General features: G+C 36.8%; 1 protein-coding gene across 13 annotated transcripts in view; it reads left to right on the top strand.

The window, feature by feature from the left end:
* The first annotated feature begins 1,724 nt into the window (after positions 1-1,724).
* PHF14 (PHD finger protein 14) overlaps positions 1,725-15,122 on the top strand; it is a 200,398-nt gene continuing 187,000 nt past the window's right edge. For 3 of the 13 annotated variants that reach the window (XR_002734259.2, XM_023224841.2, XM_023224842.2), the window contains exons 1-3: positions 2,281-2,735; positions 3,251-3,361; positions 10,797-11,584. Coding sequence is in view for 12 of the 13 variants with exons in the window: in XM_023224841.2 (XP_023080609.1) it covers position 2,735; positions 3,251-3,361; positions 10,797-11,584 (900 nt within the window). In the remaining variant the exon portion in view is untranslated. Of the gene's footprint in view, positions 1,740-2,278; positions 2,736-3,250; positions 3,362-8,932; positions 9,119-10,796; positions 11,585-15,122 lie in introns of those variants that run through there. The other 10 variants (XM_023224839.2, XM_023224840.2, XM_023224843.2 and 7 more) reach the window with 7 other exon arrangements.

Genomic DNA, 15,122 nt, shown 5'->3' with positions numbered 1-15,122 from the left:
CTTTTCTCCTTCTTTCCTCCTCTTACTTTCTTTCAATACATGAATTGCAAAAGATTACTAACCTAAATGCAATGTTGTCTTCCGGATTGAGTCTTGGAACAGAAAAAAGGACATTAGTAGGAAAATTAGTGAAATATAAATAAAGTCTTTAGTCAACAAAACTGTACTCATGTCAGTTTCTTAGTTTTGATAAATGTATTATGGTTACATAAGATACTGATATTAGTGGTAGCTGGGTGAAGGATGGACAAAAACTCAGTATTATTATTGCACTTTTTGGTAAATTTGAAATTACTTCAAAATTAAAAGTTAAAAAAAAAATGATTGCTGATATCCAATGGCCACAGGTTTGGAAAACTAGAAAGAATTCTTATCCACTCTTGATGGTATATATGTTAGTACAGACTTTTTTTTTTTGAGATGGAGTTTCATTCTTGTCACCCAGGAGTACAGTGGCGTGATCTCTGCTCACTGCAACCTCCACCTCCCAGGTTCAAATGATTCTCTTGCCTCAGCCTCCCAAGTAGCTGGAATTACAGGTTTGTGCCACCATGCCAGCTAATTTTTGCATTTTTAGTAGACATGGGGTTTCACCATGTTGGGCAGGCTGGTCTTGAACTCCCAACCTCAGGTGATCCACCTGCGTTGGCCTCCCGAAGTGCTGGGATTACAGGCCTGAGCCACCATGCCTGTCAGTACAGACTGTTTTTCTAGAGCAACTAGGTGTTATTTATTAAAGGTAAATGAATTAATACATTTTGATTCAGAAAATCTCCTAGAAATTGGTTTTACATAAACACGAATGCCAGATTTTGAATTTCTCTTTTAGATAATTTAGCATAATTGCTCCAAATAAATCTAAAGGGCTATTGTCAAAGAGTGGAATATTTCGATTTATAATTTTATGGGTAAAACTGTCAGTCCATGATATGGTTGGTGTTTAAAGTAGAATGGAAGTGAAGTTCCCAGAATGGAGTTTTTAAAATAACCAAGTTCCTAGGATTTTAACTGGAAGAATAAATATCTGAAAGCCAATGAGGAGTATTAAGGATGGGATGCCACTTCTGCACCCTGAGAAAATGAAGTATGGAAGGATGAGTGGTTTTCATTTGAGAGTGCTGCAAGGTAACTTTTCCATTTCAGATGAGGAGGTAAAAGAATGGTAATTGAAAAGGAAAAAAGTTTACTAAGCAGGTTATACATTTTGGAATAGAAGTTTCTATAGCACAATAGAAAAGTTTGAGTGGACACATAGCAATGATAGTTTGGGTGAGAGTGAGGCAGGAGAATAGGGTCTGGAGGCAGGGAACCTAAGGATGTTTCACGCCAACTTCCTAGAACTAAAATGAAAGGAAACCCCTAACTTTCCATGCCTAAGTAACAGAAGGACCAAAGGCTACTCCCTTTGCAAACCCCCACTTTTTCTGCAGGGCGGATGGGAAATTGGCTGTCCGCAACAAATCAGACTGATTGCAGGAGAGTCTTCCTTTGCATAGAAGTATATCACTTTGTAACTTCACCCTGCCTCTGATTGATTGCTTTTTGCACCAGTGTTTGCACAGGAGCATGACCTTTGTAACTTCATTTCGGCCTCTGGTTGGCTTCTTTCTGCAACCAATCAGACTGATTGCGCGTTACTTTATTTACATGAAGTGAGCATGAAGTGGCCAACAGGAAGCTTCTAGAGGGTATTTGGACTCAACAGGATTCTGTATCCGGGCCCTTGAGCGGCTGCTCAGGTCGCTCCCACAGAGAGCATGCTTTCATTTTCAATAAATCCCTGCTTTTGTTCTTTTAGTTGCTTCATTCTTTCTTTGCTTTGCTGGGCGTTTTGTGCAGTTCTTTGTTAAAAACGCCAAGAACCTGGACAACTTGCAGTCACGACCCTCTACCGGTGACAATATTATTTAATTATTGGTAGTGGCTTAGGGTAGCAAACATCCCTTTGTGGAAAGTTTACTCAGTAAATCCTTAAAAAACAGATCAGAAACAAAAACTGGCCTCCCAGGGATTTGGACTCCCGAGCCGAATTAGGCGCGGAGAGGGCGGAGCCTTAGGGGTTTATGGGCGGAGTTGCACTGGTTTGGCGGGGACCTCTGCTCCTGCTTGGCACTACTCGGCTTCGTGAGGCTCCGTGAGGCTCCGTGAGGCTCCGTGAGGCTCCCTGGGCTTCCACTCGGCTCTGTTCGGCTCCTGCTCAGGAAGGGTGCGCGGGGGCGAGTCCTGCGCATGCGCCCTCAACTCCTGCTGCTCTCAGGGCTGCGCTCAGCCTCGTGTTTTCACTTCCTTCTACTCAGAGCCGTATCCGGGTCGCTGCTTTCCCTATTGTCTGAGGCAGCCGGCCTCGAGCTGTGCAATTTCTGGGTTTTTTGTTGCTTGTGGTCCAGGCTAATAAACTTTTCTTTCTTTCTTTTTTTTTTCTAGTTTTAACGGGAGAAATTAACTCCCCAGGGCCGCCGGGTTGACTGCGCTGCCTGGGCCGGAGGTCTTCTCCGGCCAGGGAGCGCTGTGGGAAGGGGCTCGAGCGGCCAGGGCCAGGTGAGGCCGGGGGGGCGGGGGGTTAAGGGACCGCGGGGCTACTCTTGGGAGCGCCCCTGTCTGGCTGGCTGCGCGCCGGTTTTAAATAGCATCTTTCGGACTTGTCTTCGCGGCCCCAGTCCCCGACCTCGGCGCTGCCTGGGCTCCCGCAGCCTCTCCCTAAGTCTCCTCCAAACGACCACTTCACGGATTCCTTAGTAAGTGTGTCCAAGGCCTCTGCGGCGAGGGATCCATTTCAGCCATTCTAGATGTCAGGGCCGGTGGGAGCAGGGCAGGGGTGGGAGAACCCTGCGGGAAAGCTGGATTGGTGGACCCTGGCCCTCCATGGTCCGCGGAAGTGAAGCCCGCTTCTTTTATTCCCTGGGTTTTGCGTGTTTTATTGACTGTTACGATGTGTAAGTGGGGGATTACGAGTAAGGTGCAGAACCTACACCTCGAAAAGATGGGCAAGAGGGTCAGCTTCGATTTTAGCCGGCCTGAGTTGGCGTTGGCAGCATCAGGGCTGGAGCTGCCTCTGAAACTGCCCATGGAGCTGTCCAGCCTTCCCCACCCCGCTTCTGCACCCCAACCTTCTCCTGACCTCTTTTGCTGAGAACTCAAATTAGACAAAAATTCCTTGCGCGAGGTCATCTTTGTGTTCTCTTAGCACCACAAATCTCCCCTGTGTTTGGTGTGATTATGAATGACAATGTAATTTTTTTTCTCTTAACAGTGGATCGCAGCTCCAAGAGGAGGCAGGTGAAGCCTTTGGCAGCTTCTCTGCTGGAAGCTCTTGATTATGATAGTTCAGATGACAGTGATTTTAAAGTTGGAGATGCCTCAGGTAAATATTTCCTTCTCTCTTCCCCTTTCCCCTAACTTTCTGAAGTTAGGCTTATTTTTAGACTTTTTAAATCGGTTTTGATTAAAATGCCAATTTTAAGTGAAAGCACATAAACTTCATTTATTTTGTCCATTTGATTTCCCATTTTGCCTTTAGATATTGTCACTAGACCTATCGTTGCTTCTGTTTTCCTCAGAGATAATTAGCAGTCAGGGGAAGGACTTTTTCCTAAGATGCAAAAGGGTTTCTCTGTTTTACACCTGTAATATATTTATGCTTATATTACAGAGGAAAAAACCGAAAGATATCCCAAAGTAGAAAAGTATCCTGAGAGGTGTGTGGACCATTAATAGTCCCTGAGCAGGGTTCTTCTTTTTTCAGATCACTTGACATTCTCTTAGGGGAGTTTTGCTTTTTTTGTGTATTAGCTCTTTTGCTAGAATAAAATTGACCAGAGTAAGAGTTGCACTTTAAATTATAGTAGGTGCTGGACCTTGTGAATTGGGCCTTTCAGATATCTCTGAAGTGTAAGTCATGCATGCTTGCTCACTATATTTAGTAATTTAAAAAACTTTTTTTTTTTAAGGTGGTATATTCACATTGTGCTGAACTGGAAAACAGAAAAGTATGGTTTTCCTTTGTATCTTCTGTTCAGTGTGCCTTATGTATATAATATATACAGTTTCAATTGAAGGAATCTGAGAAACATAAAAATTATGTTTAATATTTTATGGGAAAAATACTGATAAACATGAACAATAAAAATTATTTGTAATTTCACCTCTTTTGAAAATTTAAATAAAGTGAGATGAAAATTTAAATAAAGCGAGAAGTAAAAACCTTTCCAATTTCATCTCTTCAACAGTTTTTATATCCTTCTAGAGAGTTTGCTGTGCTTAGTCACATCTCTCCTTCCTCTGGTTTTCCCTTGTCTTTTTCCTGCTAGGGATAGTAGGAAGGGATGAATGAAATTGTATTCCTGTTGCTACTTTTAGTAGCATGGACAGCAGAATTTGCATTGTGATTTGCTGATAACTTTTTGTTTGCATAATCTCTTAATTTTCACAGTAACTTAGTGAAGGAGATACTATTTTACAGGTAACAGGGGTATTGAGTGTAAAGAACTGGCATGAGGTCACCCAGGCAGTAACGGATCCAGTGGATTTGACTTTGGAATTTAGTCTGTTTATCTGCTTGGATCCCAAGAGTTGATGGACAGAATCTTAAACAGAAACTCTGGATATTTGGTTACTAATTGAATTCATCCTCAGCAATCAAAAATTGATGTTTATCTTGATTAACTGTTTTTTTTTATCCTTTGCTTCTCAGCTCTTTATCCCTCCTTTAGTTAGTTTGCTGATGTTTGGTATTTCCAAAGAAGGGAAGGGAAAGAAGGTAAAATTTAAATCTTAGTTCTCTTGGTAAAGACCTTGGCAGATAAGAATATTCCTGGCTAGGATGTAGTTTTGGTTTGTTATGGTTGTGGTTGTAAACTTTGACAAACATAATTGGGTCTTGGAAGTTACGAATTCTTTGAATATTAGAACAATTCTAAAACTTATTGCATAATTATGTGACAATAAATCTTGACTTTGTGGACAATTTGTTTCTAAGGTTTGTTTATTGAGATGGAGTATTCACAGGTATCGCTTCTTTTTCAAGTGGTAAAACAATCTGATACAAACAGAAAGTACTTTCTCAAAATATTTTATGACATCGAGCTAAGTAGAGATTTCTGACCTTGTTAAATCCTAACTATAGTTGAAGACAACTGTTGTTTGTGAAAAAATGATAATAGGATGAGTTTTGTTAGTTTGATATATCTATATATCCCTTAAACACACTAAAAATATTTACTTTCTGTTCCCTCTTGTAACATAATATTTAGTATGCTGTACTCATAATTTACCCTCCTGGCCCCCTCGGGACTTAAATTTGCCACCTGTGGTCTCAGGTCACAATTCTATATGTATAGTTCTTGGTATTTATTGTAAAAGGGAATTTAGAAGAAAATGATTATATTTAAAATGATTAATAGTCAACAGAAATTGAATCATATTTTTGACTTATTTTAGGTGCATCGATGCTCCGCATAGCTGAGATACTGGCTTACTCTGGATTACCATTGTTTTCCATTTGAATCTTTTCTGTGCCTGAGATAGTATATACGTAATTGAAGTCTTATAGAGAATAAGACATTAGTCCTATCACTGGTTTTCAAACATGTTGAAGTTGTGGATTCCCAGCACTACTTATGAATAGGAGATTAAATTGGAAGTAGACAAATGGTAGCTAAACATCTGTGTGATCGTGTTTTCTTTCAAAACAACTTCTAGAAATGACTTATTGAATGAACTACGAACTTCCTTAGAACTTAATATTAAGTGGTTAGATTCGTTGGCCTTAATTTTGGCTAACTGGATTCTGTGGATCAGTTTTTTCTTACCTTCATCTTGAAATCTGAAATTCTGACTATAAAACTTTTTGTATTTCTGTTTGGTTTTAGGAATAAATATAGAAAACATTTGCAGATAAACATAATTTAACTCTATCATAAAATAGAAACAAATCAACATTTGGTAAAGAGTGACCCATGAGTAAGATTGGCAAGTGATTACCAGCCTGTACTTTTAGAAAATTATGAAACTGAAGAGAGTTTATATTTTATTTTTAATGCAAAAGCAAAAGAAGCTTCTCATTTTTGATTGAAAGCAATCAATAAAGTTTGAAATGAGTAAGTCCTAAAATAGGGTATATATGTGTTAGAATTATGGTGATAACCACCAGAAGAACAATATGTAGAAATGTTAGGTTGAACCATATGGAATTACCAGTTTTGTAGGTCCAAAACAGTCAAATATTAGCAATTTCATGGTTTGACCTAGTTCAAGTGTTTATATTTGAGACTTGGGCATAGGGCTGGGGGTAGGATAGGAGACTTACTTACATTTAGTTATCTGCTACATTAATTGAATGTTTTAAAAAATGTTTACATCTTTATAAGATGCAGACCTGTATTTTATTAACCAGATAGATTAGCCATGCCCTCTACCCCCATCCCCCACCATCCAAAGTAAAATGGGGTTAACTTTAGATCTTGATCAAAAGGTAGTTTAGTTAGGCCATATTACCAGGAAATAATTTAATGAGAAGAGTCAGCCTGAGACTTTGGTGGTATTTTGTGCTTAATCTGACTTTGAATAATTGGACCAAGATGTGTTCATTGATTGTCCATAGTTTAGCTCTTTGCTAGATGTTATGGTGAGTTTATAAAACAATAGTAGTAATATTAGAATAAGTAAGTAAAATAACATGTAAGTAAAATAACATGTAAGTAAAATAAAAATTAGAATAATTAAATAAAATAATTGATACAAAGGATGGCTGATCACTTGTGTAGTTCAAGTCTTTCATAGGAAATGGGATTACTTTAGATTGATGTAGAACAATTTCATTGAGGAGAGAAGAGTGGAACTATGAACAGAAAGATTTAGATAAACAGCAATCTTGGTGAGGCAAAAATTAAAAGTGTTGAGACTTGGAATTGTTTTTTATATTTGGGGATCAGGATTGAAGAGATAAGTAGAAGAAGTAGAAGAGATAAGCCTGGAAAAGTAGAATAAGGTCAAATTGTGGCCGTATATACGAGTTAAGGGTTTCTCAACCTTGGTGCTATTGGCATTTTGTGTTGGATAGATTTTGTTGTGGAGGCTTGCCCTGTACCCAATAGGATGTTTAGCAACAACAACCCTTTCCTCTACTAGATGCCAGTAGCCTCTAGATGCCAGTTTCCAACCTGCCCCAGCCTCACCTCCACCCCACTTCCACTGTTGTGGCAACTATTGTTTCTAGACATTGCCGGTTGTCCTCTGGGGGAAAAAATGTCCCCATTTGAGTACCACTGGCTTAGATTTACCCATACAAACCTAAGATGGCATAGCTGGAACTAGAATCAGCAGTAGAGGATGAGTTGTGTTGACTGACTGGCTGTCTTCAAGACATACACAGTTTTGGTCGAATGTAGCCCCGGGATAGCTCTAAATAACTGGTAGAATAGTGGTCGGTCTGTTATCTATTGTGTATATTTATAGTAGTAATACTGTTGTACCAGATCAGTGAACAGAATTAGATTGATGAAATTGATGAACAAATTTATATTGCATATATTGTATATTAACATAAAACTAAATTAAGTCATTGATTTTGTTATGGGGAGAACATTGGATACAGTGGTATTGATGGTTGATATTAATTAAATTAATTTTTATTTTATTATTTAATGTTTTAAAGGGATTCTTGTTGGTGTTTTAAATTCTAATTTTAAAATTTATTTTATTTTTTGTCTGGCCATTACCACTCAGAGGAGTTTTGAAAAATTCTGTGATGGTAAAAAATTTCTTAACTGTCTGTTAGTTGAAATAGCTGTTGCTTGGAGAGATTCCGATATATTGTATGTTTGAGAAAGATTATCTTTTATTTAACCAAATGGGAAGTAGGATTTCAATTTTAAAGATTTACTTTTTTCAAATGTAAGAAAGGTTTATTGTAGACTTGAAATTAACTCTGTCTTTCTGCCTAAGATAGCTTTATTTGAAGTATCTGGCTAATTTCTCTGGTGTATTTCTTTTTTTCCTTTCTCTTTTTTTTTTTTTTGGAACATGGCACAGAGTCATTCTTTGATTTTATAGTAATGGGACATTTTTTTCTTTGCAGCCTATGGAAAAAATAGACAGCCAAGGACCTTGATTTTTCTCATTATCCTTATTACCCAGCTATGCTTGTAAATAAATAAGGTTTATCTCCATCCCTCCAGTGCATATGTACAAAAAACAAATAGTGACTAATCAGATGAGGAAGTTATTTTTCAGAGATCAGGGAAAGATAATATTTGATATGTTGCTGATCCCTATAGAAAGATAAAATTTGATGTATTGCTGATCCCTGTAGTTGGAGTCTGACTAATGTACTGTATTTGGAGAACGAGGGATTGGATAAGCTATTAGGACTTGGTTTTGTGGGATAATGTCCATTCTTCTAATAGTTAACAAATATAAAACATTGAATTTTTTTTAATTCCTTTCTATTCAGGCATGATTATAAATCAAAAACAGAATCAAGGAGTCTCAATTTACCTCTCATTAGAAAAAATAATTAATTGGCATTGGCAACTACCAAAACAAAATCACAAAAATCTCTGACATTTTGTAAAATTTACCAGGTAACAGCAAAGTTGGATTGGTCTCAGTTTTGATCAGCTACCCCCACTTCTGCCCCGGTTAATCTTACTTTTTTGTCTATCATTAAGTTTTGATTGGCAAAAAGCCTTCTAGAAGTTTGATGCAGAAGAAAAGTACCTTTTCTTTCATCTTCGTCTCCTAGCTCTCTTAATTATGGCATTACTTCCATTCTAGAGCCTAAGGTGTTTGAATTTTCTTTAGTCAGTGTGCATAAAAGATTTTTCTGTGTCTTAGAAGTGTTTAGTCAACTCTGGTTTTTATTTATTAAATCGTAATTTTAAAATGTCTAAAGATTATTATTGTTATTTTTACCAGATGTGATTTTTCTTGGTAGGTTGGGTTTAATTACTGTGAGTGGTTTACAAAATCATAATTTTCTTAATGCTTTGGAGACTGAAAAAAAGTCACTTGTTTGTGCGTGATATTGGGTCCACACTCTTGAAATCCAAGAAGCTCAAAAATCCAAGTGTTTTGTAAGATTGACACAAACTTATTTGATGGTAAAGCCTAACAGGAACTGGTAAGAGTTTATTTGTAGTATTTATTTCTCATATGCTGTAAATATTTATATTTTTCTCTGCAGAAATAATGTTTGATTATAGGATAATCCCATAGACTTCACTAGGGGTATTAGTGTAATATATGGCACATGCTCCATGTTACCCTTGAAAATCTGAGAAATTATGAATTCTGAAACACATCTGGTTCTTAAAGTTTCCGATAGGGAATTGCTGACCTGTATGATATTGCTCTTGTATCCTGTGCAAGGTTGTTTAGGATAAGAGTATTTTTTTCAGAACAGTTACAAGTAAGCTATGGATACCTACATGACAGTTGTAAGATTGTTAATGATTTCATAGAGTAAGTCAGTATCTGTTAAATGTTAGTGTTTATTTTTTATGTAATTTTGCTTGCAGAATATTTTTGTTAGCAGTCAGTTGTATGACTTGTGGGGCTCACTAGATACCAGATACTAATTACAGACAGCTTCCTTCAATTTTAGTGCTTAGTTAATTACAGAGGTTAAGCCTAGTTGAGTTAATAGAAAGTAAAATGATGTGGAAACACTGCACTTTTTCCAGCATTTTATCATTACCTTTTTCTTGGCTATAGGTGCAAAAATTCATCATCCTGTGGATGTAACTATTGGTACTGGTTAAGACTTAACTGGTTTCTTCCCCACCTCCTCCTGCTCCCTGTCCTCTTTCCCTCCTTTCATTTATTTCTCTCTTCAAATATTTTAGATTGTTATTTACTTGATTGGGTACAAAGAGAATGATTAGAAGGTTACTGAGTAGTGTTGGGTTGAGAGGGACTGGGCTGCCCGAGGTAGGAGTAGGTTTAGGTTTCTAGAATAAACCTGCTAGATAGAAAGCATTAAGTCCTGTGAGCTCTTTAATGTCTTCAGCCTAACTTTTCAGTGACTGCTCATTTTCAGGATGGACTGCTTTATTCATCAGTTTCTTCCGTTCTAGAGCATATAGTGGTTACTGTGTAGCCGTTTTGAAAGTGTAGTGACTCTTCTTTTATTGATATGAACAGTATCCTAATAAACAGGAAAACTGATCATTTCTCTTACAACTTCCTTTTTCTCTGCCATTGCTATTGTCTCTTTTCACCTGTGTTCTCGGTATTCCTAAAATTTGTTTGGTGTATTAGGGATGTAGTATAAGTTAACTATCATAAATATCCATGCTCATTTAACTGGGAAAAGAGTAAAATAAATGAAGCAGTTTTATGGGCCAGATTTATCTTGTTTTGGTTGTAACTCAATACTTACAAGTCCATATAGTTTACAAAAGATGTTTAAGGGAGGAAAAATTTTGTCTGTGTTATCAGTAAAATTAAAATCAAGTGCCTAATCTTAAAAGAAGCACATTTACTTTAAAAAAATAATTGCCTCTTTGGTACCAAATATTGCCATGTGACACAAAATAGTGCTTCTCTTTTTAAAGCATATTTTAATTTAGGGTTATATATATTCATCTTCATTAGAGCTATACAAAACCATTGTATCAACTTCATTGATTTATTATTTGATTAGGTTGGGAATGTCTACCATTCTTTGACTTAAATTTGTTTATATTGTTTTGCAAGTTATTCACAAATTTTGGTGGTTTCATTTGTGTCAGCGTTGTGTGTGTGTGTGTGTATGTATATACATATGTGTGGTTTTTTTTTTCTCATATTTTCAACAGATTCTGAAGGGAGTGGTAATGGAAGTGAAGATGCTTCAAAGGACAGTGGAGAAGGTTCCTGTAGTGATTCTGAAGAAAATATTTTAGAAGAAGAACTGAATGAAGATATTAAAGTAAAAGAAGAACAGCTTAAAAATTCTGCAGAGGAAGAAGTACTATCAGCAGAAAAACAGTTAATTAAAATGGAAAAGAAGGAGGAAGAAGAAAATGGAGAAAGACCTAGAAAGAAAAAGGAGAAAGAGAAGGAAAAAGAAAAGGAAAAGGAGAAAGAGAAGGAAAGAGAGAAGGAAAAAGAAAAAGCAACAGTATCTGAGAATGTGGCTGCTTCTGCTGCTGCCACCACACCAGCCACAAGTCCTCCTGCTGTTAACACATCCCCTTCTGTTCTCACTACGACAACTGCTGCAGAGGAACAAGTCAGCGAGCCAAAAAAATGGAACCTTCGACGAAACCGACCGCTTCTGGATTTTGTGTCCATGGAAGAGCTGAATGACATGGATGACTATGACAGTGAGGATGACAATGATTGGCGACCTACTGTAGTAAAGAGAAAAGGGAGATCTGCATCTCAGAAAGAGGGAAGTGATGGAGACAATGAGGATGATGAAGATGAGGGAAGCGGGAGTGATGAAGACGAGAATGATGAAGGCAATGATGAAGATCATAGTAGCCCTGCCAGTGAAGGGGGTTGCAAGAAGAAGAAGAGTAAAGTTCTTAGCAGAAACAGTGCTGATGATGAGGAACTGACCAATGATAGCCTGACCCTATCTCAAAGCAAGAGTAATGAGGTAGATCAACCCAATTTTTATATCTGTCTGTCTGGGGAAAAGGGAATTCTTCTCTAAATCACTCTACACATTGTATTAAGTGGCTTCCTTGAAATCCTATTTATAGACGGCTGTGGGATGAATGAGCACTCTAACTGTAACATTTTTTCATTTGGCCAACAGACTTTTATTAAATATCTACTATTTGTCACCGTTCTCAAGGAGCTCACAATCTCTGTCCTCAAGGAGAAATATTTAGAGAAATATTTTTATATCCATAAACTTGGGAAATGACAAAGTTTTCCATTCTCCTTTTTATCCCTTTACTCCTTTGTTCATAGGACTGCTGAATGGTGCTGAGTGGAATATGAAAACAAAGGTCACCTTTCTTTCAACGTAGTTATGTCCATATCCTTATTAAAATGCGGGCCTTGAGAATACCTTAGAGCAGGGCAACAAACAGTCTAATGATTTTCTCAAACCTTAGAGATTAGTTTTAAAGATTAATTCCTTTACCAGTTGTAGCACTCATCATCTTTTTAGTCACCAAATCTTTGCTTTATGTGTACGGGACATACACATAAGTATAAACTATTTTTACATATATTTAGTAAATAAATTCTCTCTACAAAGAAATGGAATAAAAACCCAAACATTTCCATCATAAAACAGACATTTTTGTCATAAGACTGCAGTAATGGCTCAGTGCTTCTACTTGAAGTTCTACTACTGAAAGTTAGGTTTATCCATTGATCTCAGAGATGCATCATTCAAGACTCTTCAGTCAAACACATTTGTGTCTCTTTGTGTATGTGTTTTTGTATATGTTTTTCTTCAAAAGAAAGATTGAGTTGTTGTCTTACATGTAGATGTATCTGTTACATCACATGTACAAATGTAATAATTCTGTCATTTCTGTTAATGTGTTTATATTCACCAAAATTTATTTCTTTACCAAACACTTATTTTTTTTCCATATCACTGAAGTAAAACTGGTAGAAAGATTTTTCCTCTTATACTTTATTTGTTCTTTCACATTTTTCTGCTTACAAGTGTTACATAGCAGTGATTATCTATTTTAATTGTTTTGCTTAAAAAGTTGGTGATTACCTTACCAAAATAATCTATAGCAGACTGTAAGGTTATCAGTGGAGATGAGACAACAGTTTATATTTGGATTATAAACATTGGTTTACTTCTGAAACCAATATTTTATATGAAAAAAAATGTTGCCTGCCTTCAATGTCATTCTAATTCTTAACTTTAAAGGAAAGTTGTCATTTGGGAAAAAGTATAATATTTTTAATGATATATATAGCACAGGCAGTTCCATATTATCAATGCTATCTGAAACAGGCATGGAAAAATCTACTTGTTTGTATTTAATTTAGGCATGCATGCAGTTTATAGCACTTAATACTGTATATCTAATGAATACGTTTACTTTTGACAACATCACTTCATTTTTATTAGGTTGATATTCTTAGAAGTAGTCTAGCTAATGATAGAGGCAGTGTGGATTAGATTTATGCTAAAGAGTGGGGGACACCTGCATATGTTTAGAAATTTGCCACGTAAAATGTGTATAGCATCTATTTATTAAACCTGTACTTCATAAATACTGCCTAAGAGGTTGTAGACTAACATTTACGATGCATTTGAAGTCCATGTATTGGTTGCTTAGTTTTTTTTTTCCACTAGAAGACACTTCAGTAAATAATGGGACCGTTTATGTTTAGATTAATAGTCCCAAACACAAACACTTTCCAGGAATGAGATTCCAAAGCACTTCTTCAAAAAAGTGCCCATGTAGAAGAGATTATAAAAAGTTACTTTTTCTCCAGAATAACATTCTACTTAAAAGCTTGAGTCATTTTCCCCACAACTCTATTATTCAAGTGCTACAGTAATTTTTTGGTGATTTTAGTTTATTTAAATTATGTCCCTCAAATTAGATAATTACATTTTAATTAAAAAACTAACCAATTGTGATTATTAGTTATATTTCTAGATTTATTTGTATGATCTTAATTTTGTAAGAAGATGATTAAAGCTAGTCCTTGTTGCCTGTGGCCAATGTTTGGGTTTTAATCTTCCTGGTTATTTTAGCTAGTGATAATTTCTGTGTCCATTACATAGTTAAGTATATATTTGATTATATTTGAAGTTTGATTTTCCCTGCTTTTACTTTGTTTTCAGAAACTACTTTGTAGTAGAGATAGCTGAAAATGTAGCTTTAGAAATACGTAATAGAAATGTATAATTATACCATATTTAGTTTATAAGCAGGCAGACATTTTTCTTGGCTGCTATGTTAAGTTCATTTGTAGTGAAATGATGACCTGGAACTTTCATAATTTTGAAGTTTCTTATGGGAACTTGATATTTATTTTAGCAGGGCCCTTATAATTATCGCTCTTAATGGCCTTGACATGCCTGTGCTACAGACCCTGAAATACTCTCTAGCAGTGATTCTCAAACAGTTCTTTCTTTTTTTGAGACAGGGTCTCACTCTGTTGCCCAGGCTGGAGTACAGTGGCGTGATCTCAGCTCACTGCAACCTCCGCCTCATGGGTTCAAGCAATTCGTCTGCCTCAGTTTCCTGAGTAGCTGGGAATACAGGTGCGTGCCACCATGCCCAGCACATTTTTGTATTTTTGGTAGAGATGGGGTTTCACCATGTTGGCCAGGCTGTTCTCCAACTCCTGACCTCAAGTGATCCACCTGCCTTGGCCTCCCAAAGTGCTGGGGTTATAGGCATGAGCCACTACGCCTGGCCTCATTTAAAAATTTTTTTAATTTTTATTTTTTTTTGAGACAGGGTCTCGCTTTGTTGCCCAGACTGGGGTGCAGTGGTGTGATCATGGCTAACTGCAGCTTTGATCTCCCAGACTCAAGCAATTCTCCCACCTCAGCCTTCGGTGTAGCTGAGACTACAGGTGTACGACCATGACTGGCTAATGCTTTTATTTTTGATTATTATTATTTTTTGTGTGTGGAGACAGTATCTCACTATGTTGCCTAGGTTCGTGTCAAATTCTTGACCACAAGCAATCCTCCTGCTTCAGCTTTCCAAGATGTTGGGATTACAGGTGTGAGCCACCACACATAGCCCCTTTACAGTTTTAAAAATTATTGAGGACAACCATTAATATTTATGTGGATAATATCTGTTGATATTTACCATTTCAAATTAAAACTGAGTAAGCACACAAGTTGTCAGTTCCCATTTTATGTAGTGTCTGGAAAGCTTCATTTTACTCCCATGAGAGAAAGAGTGAACAAGACAAATAATGTCTTAGTATGATTATGAAAATTGCCTTTACTTTTTATACCTGCTGAAAGATAATTCACTGGACCACACGTTGAGAACTGCTGCTCTAGAACTGGGCATTAGATAAACTGCATTTTTGCAAACAGGCACCTGTTTTTGTCAATGACCTTCTGGCATTTTTTGAATTTAGTGCAGTCTGAAGAATCCCCTTCAAATATGGTTGTATATATCTTTTTCAGCCATTAATCTTGCAGCTTTGAGATTCCTTAAGATTATCTTGCCCTT

The sequence above is a fragment of the Piliocolobus tephrosceles genome, chromosome 8 (assembly GCF_002776525.5).
Source record: "Piliocolobus tephrosceles isolate RC106 chromosome 8, ASM277652v3, whole genome shotgun sequence".
In the NCBI taxonomy this organism is placed as follows: Eukaryota; Metazoa; Chordata; class Mammalia; order Primates; family Cercopithecidae; genus Piliocolobus; species Piliocolobus tephrosceles.
This window is presented reverse-complemented; position numbering and strand designations above follow the sequence as displayed.